This window comes from Ptychodera flava, chromosome 16 (assembly GCF_041260155.1).
Source record: "Ptychodera flava strain L36383 chromosome 16, AS_Pfla_20210202, whole genome shotgun sequence".
NCBI lineage: Eukaryota > Metazoa > Hemichordata > Enteropneusta > Ptychoderidae > Ptychodera > Ptychodera flava.
In genome coordinates, this window is record NC_091943.1 from 5,236,604 (window position 1) to 5,249,888 (window position 13,285).

The 13,285-nt window shown below is 36.2% G+C and overlaps 1 protein-coding gene across 2 annotated transcripts in view; it reads left to right on the top strand.

Annotated features, from left to right (window-relative positions):
• The window catches only part of LOC139152608 (neural proliferation differentiation and control protein 1-like), a 99,503-nt gene that overhangs the window by 46,306 nt on the left and 39,912 nt on the right, over window positions 1–13,285 (top strand). For both annotated transcript variants that reach the window (XM_070725847.1, XM_070725848.1), the window contains exons 3-4: window positions 9,804–9,998; window positions 10,369–10,435. In XM_070725847.1, coding sequence (XP_070581948.1) covers window positions 9,804–9,998; window positions 10,369–10,435 — 262 coding nt within the window. The remainder of the gene's footprint in view (window positions 1–9,803; window positions 9,999–10,368; window positions 10,436–13,285) is intronic.

Consider the following 13,285-nt stretch of genomic DNA (forward strand, 5'->3'; position numbering starts at 1 on the left):
GGTTTCCTTTGTACTGGTACTGTGGTCCATGTGAAATTTGGTTTAACCAATTGTTCAGTCCTGTCACCATGTACAAGGATCCACATCTACCCTTAACAGCAGCTGGGTTGGTCCACTGGTTGATTGCGAAAGGTACAAAATACTTGGGTCTGAGGAAAGTGTAACCCTTCCAACCTTGTTATAATGCAAAAAAATGTCCACCTACATGTATATGTACATGAACATCCTTGATAGCATTAGGGTGGACTATAGGTTGAGTGGCTATAGGGTGAAATTACCAATTACTTGAAGCTGATGAACTCTTGCATCAAAAAGTTAAGTTGTACATGTAGGAAGGTAACTCAATGCTTTCTAGCATCGCATCGCATCCCATCCCATCAAATTACTGTTAAATGCATGTGTACGATATCTGTTGTGAAATGATTCCATCACTTTATACTAAAGTGAGAAGGTGGGTTTTGAACTGTAAAATTAGCCTCAAAACATTTGGCCCTCTTCAGATTTCCAAATCTTCCATGCCCTTGTTGAGCTGCATCTTTGTAGCAATAAGTGAAGAGCTGTGACAGCAAAGTCTGATAATTTTGTTTCCTATAGTACCGGTACGCTGTACACTGCAAAGGGTATTCCGTCTACTTTCAATACAATATAAGCTTCAATATGACTATCTTATATGCCTGTTCATTGTCACATGGCAAAGAGCAATAAACGGTAAACAGTAGTCACCATGGTGATATTAAAAACTAACCACTATCTCTCTATTGATATGGTGCAGAGATTGCTCAAAAATTGTAACATTTCTGTTGTTGTACAAGTAAGTATTAAAATCTGTTTTATAATTTCATTACCGGCTATTCCCAGAAGACATCAAAGACATCAGGTAGAGGATAATAATCAGAATGCCCCCCCCCCCCCTCGCTGGCCAGACAATTCCCTGTCACATGGGTAATCTTTTTCATACAGAGGAAATTGTACAGGTTAAATTTACATGAATAGCAGGACCACACATAATGAAGTCTGACTCAAAGATTTCAGAAATCTTACTGTATACCGTACATAATTCTAATAAAAGATAAAATGAAATCCTAACATTTTTGGTGTAACAGACCACCATGGTGATACATTATTAGTCCCCATGGACACCGTCCGGGGGGACTTATAGGTTTGGTTATGTCCGTGCGTCTGTGTGTGCGTATGTGCATCCGTCCGTCCCTCCGTTCACGCAGATATCTCAGAGATGCCGTGAGCAATTTCATTCAAACTTGGTACAAGGATTACTTCATATGTCATACAGATGCACGTTGATTTGTTTTCTGATAAAATCCAATGTGGCCGCCAGGTGGCCATTTTATTACAATTTTTTCATGTACAGATCTATAACTCAGACATGTTTCAACCGATAGGATAGTGGCCTACATTGGTTTTATGTTTTCAATTCATCACCATGGAACTCATTCTTGGCCATTGAGTGCCATCTGTATCAAAGTATTTTTATCACAGGCCTAATGAAGAGGACTCTATCCTCTCTGAGGACCTGTGATCAAAGTACTCATTAACAAGAGGGGACTGTGTCATCAACAATGACTTGTTGTACATAGCACTGCATTGTTCAATCCTGTCACCCTGTATGTCATGTAATCGAACCTAATGGCACATGTACTGTACTTTAAATCCAGTGCACACAGTCTTATTGGTAGGGAGGCACCCCGTGGGGTACCGGTAGTGGTTAGGCAGGGCTCCCGCTACCTATTCGCCAATTCGCCAAATGCGAAAGAAAGTTAAAAATGGCTACAAAAATTCCTGTTTGGCTAATGTAGTGGCTATTGAATTCTTAGACCTCCTCAACAGAAAACTACACCTAACAATAAAATGTTGTAAGATGTTGAAACAGTTTACCCTCCTTCCTACAAAGTTGCAATGTATTGAAACAGTTTAATCTCCTTTCTACAAAGTTACAAATTCCCTGGTACGTAAAACAAACATTGTTGCTGTTCGATACTACAATACATCATGAACGTAAGGTCCATGAATACACTGAGGCCTGCTTTGCCTCTGTGAGTCCTGGATCGTCCTTGAGTCTATCAAAAGTTTTACCTACTTAGTTGTCACAAAATTTGGCCTGCAACTACTCAGTTTGATAGTAAAAACCATAATTCAAAGGAAACTTTCACAAACGGAGCCATAATACAAAAGAAAAGGAGAAAAACTGAGGTTTTCTGAAAGGTCAAGTCTAGGTCATCTCATCATGTGATGTCATTCATGAAGACCCCCTAATTACACAATAATGGTTCACAAGAAACCACCTAGGGTGGTCCAATAGGTGAAAGGTAATTTTGCTGCCTTGCTTAGGCATTCAGCTTGACTGACTCCCATTCGGCCTACTTTCAAACTGCTATAACTTATACAAGAAATTATGTGATTCTGAATGATTTTAATATTTTTGTAGATTCCACCAGTTTAATAATCTAGAAGTGAACATCACCAGACATTTCTTGATGATATCAAAATATCAAATGAAAATATATCTTGGCTAAAATGTTATCATAATCATTAAAACAATGAATGCCCTCAAACAGCGAAATGTAAATGAACATATATCGTTGTGTCTTGTTTTACAAGAGTTTTGTTTGGCCCAGCCCTTTTTGTCTCAAGAAAAGTACTTATACTCAAGATGCTATTTCAGCCTGCTTGATCACAACTATGATATACAAGTAAAACCGGGCCCTTAAATACCACAATAATCATAGCTACACTGCCATTGTGCTATACCATAAATGCTGTCTTCTGCATGGAAAATTGTTTTACTTGTGTGGCTCAAACATTTAGTTATGGAAGACTGCATAAATTTGCCACATGAGAAGCCTGTAACTTAACTTATGACAAGCTATCATACTGTGAATACTGACTGAATGTGGCAGAAATATTCAATCTGTACCTCTTGTAATATACACTTAACATTGCTACCAGATTTTTAGAATTCAATTGCTACCTAATTTATTTCTGGTGTTTAAAGTTTACCACCAAAATGAGAAAGGATTTCTATCCCTGAAATGTCATAAAAACACAGATTATAAATGCAAAAACTAAACACATATTTCGTTAGTGTAAAAACCATCATGAACATCATACAAAACATCTTGATTTGTAAAATTAGGGACTCCTGATGACGAGAAAGCTGTTGCCACACTTGAGATCATAAACTGGCTAAAAGTTACTCAAAATGGCTAAAAGATTTTTGATTTGGCGAATGAGTTGGCTAATCATTTTGGTGACTTAGCGGGAGCCCTGGTTAGGGTACTGATCTCGCCATCAGAGGGTGGTGAGTTTCATCCCAGTAAATCCAGAGTAATTGATGGTTAGTTTGAGATTCCAGCACAGTGTTGTGCCTTTGAGCAAGCCACTTTATTCCTCATTGCTCCACTAGGCAGTGGGCTATGGGTACCTCTTCCTGTTATTGGGCAATACCTGTTGGATGATGAATTAAATAAAAAAAACAAGATGTCACCGATGTATTCAAATATTGACATGTACCAGTACTGCTTATGTTGTGTAATAGTAATACCAATGAGTGGAGAAAGCCACAATATTAAAGGTATACAGTCACCTATAATCTAAATATGCCCATATACCGGTATGGTCAAAGGGGTGTTCCTTGGTATTCAAAATGCCCATGTGAGGGCGCTGTTTTTAAAAAGCGGCCACCCGCTTAAAATCTGTGATTGGTTAGATTTTCTCTTTCCATGGTAACTGTGGCAAAATTGGAACAGGTGACAATATACCTTTTAAGCTTTAAGGTACATGTAAGGATTATTTGTAGATTTGTCAACATGAAAGTATCATCATTCAACAGAATTCCAAGCATTGCCCATCCTCAAAATATACTGGTGAATCATTAGTTTTTATCTCTGGATGAGGAACTTATGGAGATGTTTAATGATGATGGTTCGAAAGCAAGTGATGTCACTTCCATGGACACCTACTTCCATCAAACTCTTCCTTCAGATGCCTGCACAGTCCATTGTGTTTTTACAGGAGAGAGGATTGCGGCTGAGGTTGTGTTTCTGGTTGTAATTATAGTATGATGTATGTAGCAAATTGTTAAAAAATGGTTTAGTCAGTAGCTTTGGAAAGGCCATGGATCCAAATCTTTTCATGAGACTCAGGTTTATAATTCAACATCAAATGCAGTGATATACTAGTAGTATTAATTGGTTTAATTCCATGTTTCCTTTCATTCTGTGTCCTGGCATTCACCACAGATTCACCTGCTGATGGATTGTATAAAATAATGATATTAATTTATGCAGTACCAGATACATTAATGACCAATGAGAATAACTCATTATTAGTGATGAATATTCATAGCTTCAGGATCATGCACTCTGTGCAGAATTCAATGACTTTTTTAATGAAAAAAATCACAGTTATGTCCACATTTAACATGACAAAAGATGATACACCATACCTATTCTATATATATAATAATTCATAGCACAGATACAGGTAAATTGTCTGTGGTAGCATAACTTAAACAAAAGCAGACTTTTTCTCACATACCGGTATAGCCATTCAGTATATTCTCTCAGCTATCTTGAACTGGCATATCGGTACAATTCAATTAACCCTTTGAGCACCAAAGTCAACTTTTGTCGCTTAAGGCCATCGTCTGGGCTAATGTCGGTCAAAATGCTCAAAAAATCTAATTTTATTTTTTTCCTTCATTGTCACCCTCGACATGTATACTTTCAAATAAGCTATATCATTCTTCAAAAATATTAACTAAAATCGAGAAAAATCGCGTTTTTTTCCCACTGACCCCTGGTCAAATTTTATTTAGTCTAATTATATATTCAAAACAGGTAATCGCTATTTTTGGTTGCCTAAAAACTTTGTTGAGTTATGGCATCATGTATGAAGTAGTGACCATTTGCTTGCTTATTGAAGCAGCTTTTTCAGAGGTAAAAATATGGCGTTGTGGAAATTGTGAGTTTGAGACTAATTGCAGTCTAAAAAAGCCAGATCAATGAGTAATCGGGAAGAAATTTGCAACAAATGATTCTGTTTTATATTTTGTGTGGATATTACTGTAAGGCATATGAAGATTTTCATTCAGGTATAGCAATTAAACCAGAAAACAAACCATATTAGACGTTATGGTGTCCATATACATAACAAGTAAAGAATCTCACATGAATTTCATTATCATGCTGATTATAAAATCAATGTTTTTTTGATAATTAACAGTTCATTTTTCACTTAGAAAGCAATTACAATCAGGCTTTTGTAATAGAATTCTAACTGACAATTTAAACTTGTCCAATACCCTATTTTGAGGTCATAAACTTTGCATGAAGTATGAGTACCACCTTTATGTTGTAGACATTTCAATCCAATACTCCTAACAATTGTGTTTTGTACTGCATTCGTTTCTTGTGGCAGTAATAACTCTTGAAAGAATGGTTGGAATGCAATGAAAATCAGCCAACATATGTGAAATTAAATACTTTACAAAACAAACTTCAAAAAACAAGGTCATCCAATCATGTCATAGTAGAAACTTGACGGAAAGTTGTGAAATTTATTAATTTTCATCTTACCGAGATGACTATGATTTAATTATATTGACATCTTATACAGTCATAGATTTAGGTTCATATTGTAATACATATACATCTGAATGCTACAGAAAAAATTCGGTTGTTGTATGACTTTTCGTTCAATAGATATCTTTGCCACAAATTTCCTCATATTTTTAACCCTGAAATTGTCGCCACGGCAACCGAATATCCAGTTTTCCCCCTGCACTGCATTTTACCATCTACTGCAACAAAAAGATGACAAACTCTGAAAACAAGGTACTACACGGTTAGTGTTTAAAAATAGCCCCTACAATAGCCTTAACGAAATATACCCAAGTCAATTTTTTTCAGATTTTTGCCCTAATTTTGATAAAAATCTGTGGCCGATGAAATGTGATGTCTAATTAGTCCAAAATTATCAAAAAAAATTGCTGAAAAATTAATAAAAATTGGTAGAAATGTTGCACTAAAATTTTGGTGGGAAAAATTACAGCACTCAAAGGGTTAAGTCAAATGATTTTTTGGTAGTCACCTCCATCAGTGATGTTTTGATGGCATTCCTTGTTTACATTCATGCTGACAGTCCCATTTGCTAAGACATGTTTGCGGTCATAGTTTGATTTCTGATTGATACTATTAAATTGAATCTAAGCTTTTACCTTAAAGATGAGTTCAGTGTAGAAAATTACAGAGGGAGGCACATGCATATGAGAAGGGAAACAGTCAGTAGACTGTAACCATTATAAATATTGTTTTAGGCACGGTGTTTTTGTTTGGCTTTGGTTATAAAAATGTAATGAAATTTTGTAAATGACAATAAAACTATTGCCAGTATTGATTCAGATTTGTATTTGATTTGGACAAATTGCAGAATTTTTTTTTAATGTCCTCAAGTTACATGGTAATTGCATACAAATGGCAAAAAAATGATTCCAAGCACTCATGCCAACTCTTCTAGGGCTATGCATGACATTAATTTTATAATGCTTTTACCGTATATATGATAAATGTTAAAACCATATTTTTTCATCAGCGGATGCACTGGCCATGACAGGAAACAAACTATTTTTCATTCAGACTCATATCGTGATTATATGACTACCGTTTTGTTTGTATAATTATCAATCATGTGATATGTAATCAGATGGGCATGGAAATTCTATCAAGCAGTCAGGCAAAGCAACTGTCACAATCAGTCGTTTCTATTTTGCCATCCTCAGTCTCTTGTTTCTCTGTCATAGGTGTGGATATGTATTCCTTGTGTTTAATTGAACAAGGTAGAATGCGCCTCAGGGACAGATATTCAGACTCTAACATTTTTTCAAAACTTTCCTGATCTATCAGTTATGTTGGCTCATTTTGAAGATCTTTGAATAAGGAAATTTTTACTGTGGCAGTCTTAGTTTTTCAGAAGTTGAAAGTTCTATTTTAGCCATAAAGTTTAATGCAGGGGTGGCAGCTATTTTGAATTTTAAAATATCAGTAAATGTCAGGTAATTTGTTTCTCTAGTACCAAACTTTGCATGGCGACCTCTGATTTCTATTCTTGATTTGGTAAGAGATGGTTGAAAGTATCATTGAGCAATATTTGAAGTCTTTCACTTTCAGGGCACGTAACTACCTTAAGCAGAGACAGCTAAAACATTTTTTTTAAGAGGGATCCATACCAGGCAGGCAAATAAAGACTTTATTATTTGAAGGAGGAATTAAATGAAGTAGTTTTTCCTTCGAGAGTTTTGAAATTTTTCAGGAAGAATATTTTATTATTGGTATTTACTCCCACACTTAACAAGAAATGAACAGGCTTAGGATTGGCCTTTAAGGACTGTGAACTATATAAAATCCAATATCTTTTTAGTTTTTAAGCAGACAGATAACATAATTCAAGGGTATTCCATATTCTAGTCGAGCAAGATTGCTAAATATGACCCAGTAATGTTTACCTTTTTATTCATTTGTGTCAATCTTCTAGTATCTGCCAAGTTTGACATTTCGATTCATCAGCCCACGCTATTTTGAAATTACTGCACCCACACAAACTTCCCAGATCTAACACCCGCGTGTGTGAACAATGACGGTAAATTGATGATATGAAGCTAGATTTAATCTAGTAGATTTTGACAACATTCGCTCTGACATTTTTAGACGCAATTAATTTCAGTGGTAATTAGATCATAAAAAAGTAATAGACCTGTGTGATGGATGACTGAATGTGTCTTCTGTCATACATGCTGATATCATTCAGACAGGGTGCCCTCACAATGAAATTATCATTTCAACTTTTTATCAGTTTCTGCAAGATGACAGTATTTGAGGTAATCTGCAGTTTCAGTCGGGTCATTCACCCTCATTTGTTGTTTGTATTCTAGTGGTAAATTCAGCTGATAATTATCTCATTAGACTGTGCTGACTATTATTTTGTGCGACTTCCTATTTTTGACAGACCACACAGGTAGACTCAATATCCTCCTGGTGTATTTCGAAGAATTCTACTTTATAGAACACACCATTAACTTTCACATTTCATTTAAGAAGTAAAAGTGAATGAGGGAAAACTAACTAGTACATTGATAGGTCATCTTTCACAGAGAGTCTTAACAAGAGATGAAACCTGAATTGTTTATGACTCTTACTATTTTTATCTTCGTCTTCTACATCATTATCATCATTATCTCTGGCGTAGTATGCTACTGGTGGATGTTGAGGCATCACAGGTTGATTAGGATGTCATTGTTGTAGAAATAAGCAGATAATTACAGAGCTTTTGCAAGGAGTTCTACTGAATGTCAGACATTTGGCTGCGTTAGCAAATCTCAGTACTCCGTCTGCAAATGAACTCACTGTACATCTACAAACATACAGTAGAGAAGGAATGATACAATTCTATGTTTTCAGTAACCATAGTAACTTAGAAAAATTTCAACAGATTCACAGCTTTACTGAAAGACCATTATTGTATGTTTACCAGGCTGCATGGGAAACAGTCAGACATTTGAAACAAATAATAGGGCATTTGTTCTGTGAAATAAATGTTTCAGGTAGTCTGCCCTCTGTAGTCAGGATTGAGAAATATGTAATATGCTGATGATTTCGGTTGATGCACAGGTCAGAAGAGGTTAGACAATTACTTGGATAAACTGTTCAGGAGACAGCTGTGAAGGAGCTCACAGACGGACAGACACCTATACAAATACACAAACATAGACATTTGTATGTACATTCCCAAAAATGCACTGAAATGGATAGGGAGAGCTATTTGAATCAGATATTGATGAAATACACTCAGTGATGCAATGGTCTACCGGTGAAATCGGGACAATGACTTTGCTTTCACTTCCAGTGAAATTTTACAATCGAAAACCAATTTTCTCATTTTCACTCTTGAAATGCTAAGTTAAAGGAGATAACTGTACAGTAAATGGGTGTCACAAATCTGTTTTTCAGTATTACTTTTGAAAGCCATCATAATGTAAATATTCAACCTGTTTAACCCGATTCCCTGTGAACAGGTCCATAATCTCCATTGGTAACAATAGGTTTGGGCTAAACCATTATTGTTGAAGGGGTTAAAGTAGAAGGGAAGTGTTTAAGTAATTCTGTATTTAATATAGGTATATGATTCAACATCAAGATCTAATTAGTGTGAGACCTCAAAAGTACACCTTTTCACTTTCAATTATTCTGTGAAATGTCATCAGGAAATGAACTTTGATATATTTTTATGTAAAAGTCACTCAACTGTCTTAGAGAAGAATATCAACCGTCAAAGTATTCATTTGGTGGATGTGTTTGCTGTGGTGTAATTTATTGGTAAATCATTAGACTTCATTTCCTTGACAGTAAATTACCCTGGAGATTGCTCACGGAGAAGATTTGACTTCAGGTGGTTTCAGAAATTATATACAGGAAATGACTCTATAATAACACTTTTGTCTTGATTTTTCCTGGGTTAGGATACAGTTACATCATTCGAACAATAGAGATGGCCTGTTATGTACATTGTATGGTGATTATGATAGTATTATTATAAAATACATGTAGGTTGATTATGACGGTAATATTATAAAACACATGTACATGTAGGTGGTATGTATCGACCAAACGTGCCATTGAACGTAAATTTCTGAACTCTCAAAGTCAGTGTCTGAAAATTACCTTTAATAGCCAAGTGATAGCTTGTATATTGATGACATTTTTTGTTTTGTTTTGTTTTGTTTTGTTTAACAGACACTAAGAACACAGACATAAGTATAGAAGTTCAAGAGAAACAACATGAAGAGGTGAATCCAGCGGGAGGCAACGTAGAAGTTGAAGCTGCAGCACAAACTAATGCCAAGTCATCCAATGCGCAACATGCCCAACAAACTGCTCCCAAAGTTGAAGAAAAAGACGATACCGATATTAGTAATTTCCTGTTTTTGGGTAAGGCAGTTCAAAGCAATCTGATCTTATAACAAGTACAGCATTACTTATATGTTTTTGCAATTGCATTGGCTTCCTTTTGTAATATGGATTCTAATTATATACAATGTGCATGTAGGTAGGCTCATATGTAACATGTGCAGTTATACATGAAAAAAACTTATGTTTTCTTTTGATTGCCAGTCATACTAAAACTGAGGGAACGAAAATCACCTTAATACTCAGTATATCAAACCAAACCATAACACACAACACTGCTTGAACTCAGCCTGAAATGAACTCAGTATAAAGCTGGCTCCCAACATTTTAGAAGTTTGCTATGCCCAAATCCTTGTTTTCGATACTAACTGAAAACTACGTTTCTTTGCAGTAATTGTTATATGTTGCAGCGCCCTCGGTGTTATTGGTTTGATTATTGCTGGCTACTGCTGGTACAAGTAAGTTATTTACACCATGCTTGATTATTTTGACCTTACACCAGGCTGCTTCACTCAAATATTGCAGAGTGATCTTTCTTCTTTGGCATTTCTCAATTTCAAAATTTTCAAGAATGCTCAGTGAGTTTCTAACCTTAAGTAAGGCAAAAGAAAAATCATCAAAGGCAGCTTCTCACTGTGTATCATGCAATTATATGAATAATTTTACGTCATGGAATTTTTAATATTTACATGTTCTTTTTAGCATTTGTATGTTGAATACTGTCGGTGTATTTTGTTGACCAGTGGTATGTTTACTGTGTTGTTTTGCGTTTGTGTGTGAGTAGTGATTTTGTAAACTTCTATATTGCAAGTGTCTGTTACAATCACTGATGTGGAAACTTGTTTCTTTTACATGTCCATATTGACAAGTGGTGTACAGTATTTATTTTTTAGAGTCAACTTTGACCAGTGGTGCATGAAATTCACTGTTTTTATTGTACATATTGTGTTGTGATTGGATTAGTATGCAGTACACACTCATTGTTGAGTATGATACGTGAAGTCTGTGGTCATAGTAGCTATCTCTAAATAATATATCTTCATAAACACACACACCAGTCTGAACTCTAGATATGTGGTATTATAGAATCCACACATGGAATACATTTGGATTTTGATACAGTTGCTGTGATTTCATAAACATCTTTCACCCTGATTGTCGATGGCATTTCAAATTATACTAGCAGCTGAGCAAATTTTTGACAGTGAAACAACAGGGTTCGTACGCTCCTGGAAAGTCCTGGAAAGTCCTGGAATTTAAAACCACTCCTGGAAACTCCTGGAAACTCCTGGAAAATCAAAATTTACTCCTGGAAAACTCCTGGAAAATCGCTAGTTACGATCGCACACGGTCGAGAACGGCCTGATCGTAAGGGTGAACGTCAAACAGTATAATTGTCGAGCGTCAAAATTGCAAAAATGCGAAAAGATGTTTTGCGACAGGTGGGGAGCCCTCCCGAGACAAAATTTGGAAAGCGTAGTAGTGTTTCTTAAAATGTCGTAAAGGGGTACCCTTGTACTAGCGTGGGCGAGACCATGTTGTGTATTCCATTATCCATGGTTTTGCACGCACGTACAGTGACATCGAAGTATGCATGAGTAGATTGTGGAGGGACCGTGTTGAAATTTAAAGCTTGTTCGGGTCACCAGTCACAGCAATGCCTCCTGCAAAGTGTTTATTCAGCGATCATTGGTTGAAACAGCCCGAGTACGTAGGATGGCTTGAGCGGGCGCAAGATAAATTCGCGGCAAGATGCAAACTTTGTGAAAAGACTTTCGATGTATCGGAAAGCCTAGCACTACGTATGATGCTCCGTGTTCCCGTGGCTTGCCATTCGGCACATTCATGCGAGATATTGCCGGCCTTGTGCCCTTCACCGTGCATTACCAGCAAACTTATGGTTTTTTGACGTCATGTGAACAGTTCTTTTTTGCAGTCTGTGAGCGGTTGAGTGATTCGGGTAGGCATAGATTGGAATCGAGTTGATTTCGGCCGAAAGTAGTTAGAAAAGAAGTTTTTTGTGTGCGGTCCAAAGTGGGACCGCGTGTCTATGGACCTCAGCAGGGCTGTAGTGGGACGCTTTATAATATAATGCAGGGAACACATAGCATCATACGCGGAGCTATGAAAAGCCATGCTATAGCTACAGGAGCAAAACATCGAGCTCTGGTAGGAGAAAAACAGGAGCAAGTAAATAAAAAATTAATGATTTCTTTGCCCGATCTTCATCAAATGTAAAGTCGTCGACTAATTCTAAGCCTTCCCTGAGTTTATCTTTCCTGACACCACACTCGCAACTGCACAGTAAGTGAGGCTACCCACAATTCCCTTGATTTGTTCACTCAGACATTTTTTACTCAAGGCTTTTTTCAATTTTATCACTTTCTTAACAATTTTTTACTTACAATTTAAATTCAGGATTATTTGTTGACATTGTGTTCCTAAATTATTGATTATGTTTAAAATTCAAGAGTAAATTGAATGAGAAGTCGATGTTTGGAGGTGTTAAAAATTGCACACTTGTCAAGATAAAGTTATCAGCAACTAAGATGGTCTCATCATACCACCTGTCAGACATGCAAATTTCCTTTGTTACGAACATTAAAAAAATCAATACTCTTTCTTTTGCCAACACAGATGCAACTTATTCTCTCAGTTTCCTTGAAAATATTGTGTATGGCTGTCAAAAATCTATGTCGACAAAATTACAAAATTGCTATCTCCTCCGAGGAAATGGGGTTTATCATCTCATTATTCAAAGTGAGAAATCAGAAATTATGATGATCAGAACTATGTTGCCAGAATTTTTAAATATTGTTCTGTGTACAGAAGAAATTTGCTTCAGTTCAGTGAGTGATCTACGTGTGTACAGATCATGGAGAATTGTGGGTAGCCTCACTTACTGTCTCAATCGTCAGCGATGTTATTCAAGATGTCATCACCGTCAAAACCTGTCAACTCGTCATTGACTGCATTTGTCAGCAAAATGATGTCTTATGGGCTGAAGTTTTGGGACAAGGAAAACATTAGAAACAATTAGTATATGATTCTTATTAAAATTGCAAGCTTTATTGTGCAAACACTCCTGGAAAATGGCATTTTTCAACCACAAATACTCCTGGAAAATGGCAAAAAAACTCCTGGAAAGTCCTGGAATTTTGATTTACTTGAAGTGTATGAACCCTGAACAAACATCAAAATCAATTGAAATACGTAGACGACTTTATTTATATTATTTAAAATGCTGATAAATTGGGGTCAAAATATGTGTTTTTCAACTAGAAGCCTGAAAAAATCCCAGAAAATAT